Source organism: Sinocyclocheilus rhinocerous, unplaced genomic scaffold (assembly GCF_001515625.1).
Source record: "Sinocyclocheilus rhinocerous isolate Xijiao unplaced genomic scaffold, SAMN03320098_v1.1 scaffold285, whole genome shotgun sequence".
NCBI classification, from domain to species: domain Eukaryota; kingdom Metazoa; phylum Chordata; class Actinopteri; order Cypriniformes; family Cyprinidae; genus Sinocyclocheilus; species Sinocyclocheilus rhinocerous.
Window position 1 is genome coordinate 2,050,115 of NW_015630288.1, and position 5,985 is coordinate 2,056,099.

At 38.8% G+C, this 5,985-nt stretch overlaps 1 protein-coding gene across 1 annotated transcript; it reads right to left on the bottom strand.

Annotated features, from left to right (window-relative positions):
- Positions 1-4,690: 4,690 nt before the first annotated feature.
- Positions 4,691-5,699, bottom strand: LOC107740036 (transcription factor HES-2-like). Its single transcript, XM_016552311.1, has 3 exons — positions 5,560-5,699; positions 5,341-5,436; positions 4,691-5,231 (listed from the first exon to the last, which is right to left on the bottom strand). Exons 1-3 carry the CDS (start codon positions 5,602-5,604, stop codon positions 4,731-4,733), a joined length of 642 nt encoding a protein of 213 aa, XP_016407797.1. The 5' UTR covers positions 5,605-5,699; the 3' UTR covers positions 4,691-4,730.
- Between the last annotated feature and the right edge of the window lie 286 nt (positions 5,700-5,985).

The following is a 5,985-nucleotide window of genomic DNA, read 5'->3' on the forward strand; positions in this document are numbered from 1 at the left end:
AGAGAGTGGGCTGGGTGTGAGGGGTCCAGAGTGATTTTCTTAGCCCTTTTCCTCACTCTGGAGATGTAAAGTTCTTGGAGGTTGGGTAGAGGGGCACCAATAATCCTCTCAGCAGTCCTTACTGTCTTTACTTGAAAAAAGTAAGGAAACCGATTGCTCATGTTGCTCATGCAGAGGCACAATGACTGGATTAATAATGTTATTCAGGTAGTATTGGCTTGCCACAGTACCATTCACAAGGTGTAGGGCAGTTCTGTATTGACTAGACACATCTGCCCAGACTGTAACACCAGACAACAGTGGCTGATGCATAGAATTCTCCTTGACAACAGCGTTGGCGGCCATCATTTCTGCTCAATGTGAATCGACTTTCATCAGAGAACAGCACTGAGGCCCACTGGTTCCTTGTACAGCGCAAAAAATGCCCCCTGACGATGACGTCTGTGTCTGGGGGGGTGGTCAGGTACCCTTGCAGGCCATCTTGATTTGTCGGTCATTGATTTTTTTTAAACACAGCTTCATCATGGATTAATGTAGTTTATCATTCAAAACTACATCAATAAATTGACTGAAGGCTGCAGATTTTTGCACATAGAAACAGCAGTCAGAGTGATTCAGTAACAGCTGTGAGAGACACAGATACTGAAGGCCAGTTCTGTATTGACTAGACACACCTGCCCAGACTGTAACAGCATCTGGTGACAACAGTGGCTGATGCATAGCGTTCTCCTTTCGTGTCTCCAACAGCATTGGTGGCCATCATTTCTGCTCAATGTGAATCGACTTTCATCAGAGAACAGCACTGAGGCCCACTGGTTCCTTGTACAGCGCAAAAAATGCCCCCTGACGATGACGTCTGTGTCTGGGGGTGTGGTCAGGTACCCTTGCAGGTCATCTAGCACGCAGACCATGCTGATGTAAGCGGTTTCGAATGGTCTGACGTGACACTCGGGTGCCTCTCACGTCCCTTAAATGTGCCTGGAATTGAGTGGCATTCATAATCCGGTTCCACAGGGCACTGTTCACAATGAAGCGGTCATCAGCATGGGATGTGGCCCAAGGACGTCCTTCTCCTTGACGTCTCCAACAGCATTGGCGGCCATCATTTCTGCTCAATGTGAATCGACTTTCATCAGAGAACAGCACTGAGGCCCACTGGTTCCTTGTACAGCGCAAAAAATGCCCCCTGACGATGACGTCTGTGTCTGGGGGTGTGGTCAGGTACCCTTGCAGGTCATCTAGCATGCAGACCATGCTGATGTAAGTGGTTTCGAATGGTCGTTGTGATTTTTGCGGTTAATCACCTCGTTAGAGAACAGCATGTTAATAAGTACTGAAACATTTAACAGTCAGACATTCAAAGGTTTAGAGAAGGTTTAGACCTGTAAATGTTACAGTGCATTTTAGGTGCATTCTGAAATTTCACCCGAAAGTCGAATATCCCTAACTTTTTGTGAGTAGTGTGTCAAATAACATTCACATTATTTAGATTATTCTGATAGAATACAGATGTCGCACAGTACAACATAAAACTAAAACTTTCTACAATGAAATAAACAGCCATGTAGCTCTTGCCAATTCGTATTTCATCATGATTTGGTATTAAAAGTATTAGGTATTAAATATGAATGTCCCATTTCCCCTTTTTTATTATTTGGCTGCAAGATTATTATTTTTTGAAGTCGTGCATTGTTCTGGTGTTGATGAAGGTGGGAACACATTACTCAGTTAACTATAACACATGCATTGTTTTGAGGTATCAATCATTCAAAATGTGCATCCCAAATTACACTGTGCTAAAAAGATTTTAAACTTGTGGCTACCCTAGATGAAATTTCTCCCTCTGTTTATCCTGCAACATATCTTTATGTTGAATTTAGCACATGTAGATATGTTTTAAATTCATATGGAAAATGTATATCTCTCTTGCAGAGAGAGGCTTAAAATGCCTTAAAAATGTATGTGTGCAAAAGCAGTATGGTTTTGGATTCCTAATATGATTTTTAAGGAGTAGGCATATAGGCATAAAATTCAAAATATTATTCCTTCTAATTTGTTGATATTGATTTATTTCATTTTTTTTTTTTTTTACTAAGACATCTCTGTTTTACTTTTGTGTACATGCTAACCATTTCTGCGGCTATTTATCAGCTTTATTTATCTAATTGTATCAGTTTGTGAATATTTCAGTCACTGAAACATTATAAACATTATAATAAACATTATATTATATTAAAATATATTATATTATATTAAATTATAATAAACATTATCTTTAATCATATTGATAAAGCAAGTCGTAAATTTAACCCCAAACCTCCAAAACTGTTTACATTAGGATTACAACTTTTGTTACCTTCTTCTAGAATAAAACACCATATTATTAATCTCTAGTAATATTAAACGAGACCACTTTAAATGTTCAATCTGCCAAGCGTCCAAAAAAGCCAACTTGACCTTCGGACGTTTTTGTTTGGGTCTCATTAATAATAATAAATAGTGGTTTCTTTGTGTTGTGATATGATGAGATTTGTGAATACAATGTCCTAATTACATGTACATTCGCATAGCAATGCAATTATATTTGTCATGTATGATGTGTTTCTTCCTCTTCTTTTACAGTCGTATCTTTTCATTATCCTATAGCCTATTGTGTGTCTGCAACCACTCAGTTGTGAGGGGTATTTATTGTTAACAAAAGAAAGAAAAATCAAATAACTAACCCGTTAATGGTTTTGCAATGCCAGTATACGTTATACGCAAAGATGATTTCTATGAAGATGCTTACATTTCTGAAGGTGCCTGCTGCTGCTATAGCTACCCTGTTTTACATTTAGCCAACATTTATTCACTTAGCAGACTCTTTTATCCAAAACGACTTACAAATGAGGAATACAACAAGCGATTCAATTTGTCATGTATGATGTGTTTCTTCCTCTTCTTTTACAGTCGTTTCTTTTCATTAGCCTATAGCCTATTGTGTGTCTGCAACCACTCAGTTGTGAGGGGTATTTATTTGTTAACAAAAGAAAGAAAAATCAAATAACTAACCCGTTAATGGTTTTGCAATGCCAGTATACGTTATACGCAAAGATGATTTCTATGAAGATGCTTACATTTCTGAAGGTGCCTGCTGCTGCTATAGCTACCCTGTTTTACATTTAGCCAACATTTATTCACTTAGCAGACTCTTTTATCCAAAACGACTTACAAATGAGGAATACAACAAGCGATTCATCATAAATTATGAGAGTAAGAAATTCATTGAGCAGGCAACATATTTAAATTCTTCGACATCGATTACAATTTTTTGAGCATTAGTATATTTTCAAATTTCATTGAGAAAATGCGTAGCCTAAACAATAAACAAACTTGTGGCCATTGTGAAACATTATCACTAACAACCAACAACACTGGGACTCACAATTCCACTTCCACTTTTTTTTTTTTTGTGAGTGGGGGCACTAACGACCTGAAAGGGTGAAGTGTGGGAAAGACATCTGACCTTCATTCCCTGGCCACAATACGGTTTATTGCGTAAAGAAACTCACGCTTCTCTGATTCAAACACATGGAAATGCGCGTGCCAGTCGTTGAGTCATGTGGTCTTGACACATGCAAGACAGAATAGCGGGCCCACGACGTGTTAAACCAGGTAACAGTTTAGCCTTTTGTCTTCATTAGCATCTCTCTGATGTCGGGCAGTCTTTTCCCAAGAGTTTAAAAACAGCTAAACAGAATAAAATTATTCCAGATTTTGAAGTTGCACAATAGTCAACACGAGAGCAGTAAAAAAGTGTCCAAACAGTAGATATTTAATCCTAGACTTCCCTTCGCATGCGCTCACAAGAAGTGTTCTCATTATTGACATTTTTTAAATAAATAAAAAATTTGATTATATCAAATGGAAACACTGTGATCTGAGACATAATGTAGCAAACAGAGTCAAAAGTTAACCAAAGCCGTTGGTCACTCACTCTTTATACGGCATGTCAATATCTTTGTTTAGGAGGGTGTCTCCAAGGTGCCAAGGCACGTGGCGCCTTTTCGCACGTTTTATTTATTAGCATGAGCAGACAAACGAGCAGAGGAAACCGGAGGTGTCAGAACAGAAGTCGTGTGGAAGTGTGCCGGCTATTTGGCGCCTCAAAAACTGACACTTGCGCGTCACATTTGGCCTCGTGCATTTCAAAGGGTTTGATGATCAAAGTCGAGTGTAAATGTTCGGCGCGTGCTGAAAGCGATGTTAAATGTTAGATCTTAAATCTTCATGAAATCAACGATTAATTTATATATTTAAAAGTAGGCCTAATAATAAACAAATACACAAGAATATTTCATTTTTTAATTTTAATGATGGAATGTAGCCTATGTTTCAATCCCCCAAATATACAGCTATAAAAAGGGAATGTCATGAATGAATAAATAAATGTGCAAATTAGATAAATACATACATCGGCTATGTATTACAAATGATCATACACCCAGTACAGATCATGCAAAAAAAGAAAAAAAAAAATCTGTGTAAAAATATACTGCATAATTTATCATACACTATTTACACATTTTACAATTCCAACGTGATGTCAAATGATAAAATCATTTCACAATTTTTTTTGGAAATAAACATGTCTCTCTGCAGCCTATAATTTAGAAGAGATGAACCATGTTTAATGATTACACAAGCCCAGTATTTTGAGTCCATTTCACTGTAAATGTCTTTAATTTCTCTCAAGGCCAAGGCCTCCAGACTGTCTGGCTGACTGGTGTCTGGTATTGAGAAGTTGATGGGGCTGTCGAATGTAGTGTGTTGGAGTCTGTGCTTCTGAATGGAATCCTGTTTGGATGTGGCACAACGTTTCTGCAAGCTGTTGGAAGTCCTTGTTTACAGACATAGTTCTGCTGCAGATGATCCTGTGCATTTGAATCTGGAACCTGCTTTCTGGACGAGTTCTGGATTCTGACAGGCAGTCGGATGGTGGTCGACACGCAGGGCTGGGTCAGACGCTGACACAGTATAGCGGTTACTGAACCATCCAGTCCACAGGCCTTACCTTCATCTGACAGGAAGCGGGCCGCTTTCTGAAGACACGATGAAAAGCCATCCATAAACCGACGCTTTTCTCCTCCTTCCACATCTTTTGCTTTTTTGGCCTGAGCGACAGAGTTTTGCAAAAACAGGACGGTGTATTCCAGGATCTCTGCTTTCTCTATTCTCCTTTGAGTGGGACTCTGCAAAAATATGAGAGGAGAATTAAAAAATACGGACTTAGCTGAGAACATAGATCTATAACTAAAAGATGACATTATGCTGAGAAAATAAAAAGTATGGTGTTCTTACATTGTGCTCAGGGCCTTGCAGAAGCAGCGTTCTCAGGTTCTCCAGACTCCGATTCATCCTTTCTCTTCTTCGTCTTTCTACCTGAGGTTTTAACAGCTGCAGGAAACACAAAAGACCAATGTCAGTGGACAGGTCAGGTTATATTAAAATACACATGCCAGTCTGCTCAGTGTGACCTCTGTTTGTTAGAATGCACAGAAAAAAAAAATATATGTTTACCTTTCTGTCCATTTTAATGGTCTTAGTCTCTCTGAGGATTTTCATTGCATGTGTACTCCAAACAGCAGTTTATATCAGAGATGATACAATCCTTTAAAGGTCCAAGTTGTCTTCTATTAGGTATGCTGGAAAAGAACTCTCTTCGATATGCATAGACAAGTGTGAGATGCCAGGATGAAGCTGAGCGCACGTATTTATAGGCCTTCGGCGCGTGGTTGACAAACCACGCCCACTCTCTGTCACAGACCAATCATAGAGGCGCAGTGCTCTAATGCACTGCTTGTTCCCAGCTAAAAACCTAAGAACGAAACACTAAACAGATATAGGGTATAATATTGAAAGTCATTATAATATTTAAGCTCATATATGTGGTATCCATTTAATATTAAAGACGGACAGAAGTTTAAACAGATCGAGGTCATTAAA

Excerpts from the sequence above, each read along its gene's own strand:
- LOC107740036 (XM_016552311.1), bottom strand. The coding sequence starts at position 5,604 with ATGAAAATCCTCAGAGAGACTAAGACCATTAAAATGGACAGAAAG. Across the intron at positions 5,437-5,559 it reads CCATTAAAATGGACAGAAAG|CTGTTAAAACCTCAGGTAGA; the intron begins GTAAACATATAT and ends TGTTTCCTGCAG. Across the intron at positions 5,232-5,340 it reads TGCAAGGCCCTGAGCACAAT|AGTCCCACTCAAAGGAGAAT; the intron begins GTAAGAACACCA and ends ATATTTTTGCAG.